This window comes from Penaeus monodon, chromosome 31 (genome assembly GCF_015228065.2).
Source record: "Penaeus monodon isolate SGIC_2016 chromosome 31, NSTDA_Pmon_1, whole genome shotgun sequence".
NCBI classification, from domain to species: Eukaryota; Metazoa; Arthropoda; class Malacostraca; order Decapoda; family Penaeidae; genus Penaeus; species Penaeus monodon.
Genome location: NC_051416.1, coordinates 21,426,887 through 21,427,716, shown reverse-complemented (window position 1 = coordinate 21,427,716; position 830 = coordinate 21,426,887). Strand labels below are relative to the sequence as shown.

General features: G+C 52.9%; 1 protein-coding gene across 1 annotated transcript in view; it reads right to left on the bottom strand.

Moving 5' to 3' along the window:
• The window catches only part of LOC119592927, a gene marked incomplete in the record, with an annotated part of 145,168 nt that overhangs the window by 99,990 nt on the left and 44,348 nt on the right, over positions 1 to 830 (bottom strand). Inside the window, 1 exon segment of the mRNA XM_037941818.1 lies at positions 148 to 673. Coding sequence (XP_037797746.1) covers positions 148 to 673 — 526 coding nt within the window.

The following is an 830-nucleotide window of genomic DNA, read 5'->3' as shown; positions in this document are numbered from 1 at the left end:
ATTAATCCCCGCAGGTGTGTATGTATGCATACGTATGTTTCCAGCGTACGTATATGCACGGGAGAACCGACTGCGACGTAAACCACGCCATTAAACCGACGCTGCCTGAGTAACTCGTTGAATAAACCACTCCAAGCAAGCACTCACCTGAGGGAGGCGGGTGCGACGCCTGCGGAAGGTCGGCAGCTGGGCGGTGAGTCCCGACGCGGGGGGGGAGGGGAGGGGGCTGGTAAGGTGACGTCACCGATGAAGACCCAATCAGCTGATTCGCTGACGTCACCGATGAGGATCCAATCAGCTGATTCGCTGACGTCACCGATGAAGAACCAATCAGCTGATTCGCTGACGTCACGGGGTGATAGGGCGAGGAGACAACGAGATGCTGATTGGTCGAGGTGACCGGCAGGTGCTGATAGGGCGAGGCTGGCGATGACGTAATCTGCCCGTTCATTCCCGCGCCGTTCATGAGGCTGCCGTTCATGGCCATGCTGTTGGCTGCGGTGCCGTTCATCGTGTGGGAGTGGTTGTTCACGTTCATGCCGTTCATGATGGGGACACTCGTCTGGCCGTTCAGAGCAGCGACACTGACCCCAGAGCCGTTCACTGCCGAGCCGTTCACTGCCTGGCCATTTTGGTGCGCCACGTTCACTGTTGCAGCTGCTACGGCGTTCTTCTGCAAGGAAAAATGTTGCACTTAATGAGGCGTTCTTTTAATTAGGGGGATGAAGGGGTATATATATATATATGATACGTTTTTTCGTGAAATAATTCACAGACAATATATCAAGAGAGAGAAATAAATATATAATAAATTGCAGAAAGAAATAGAG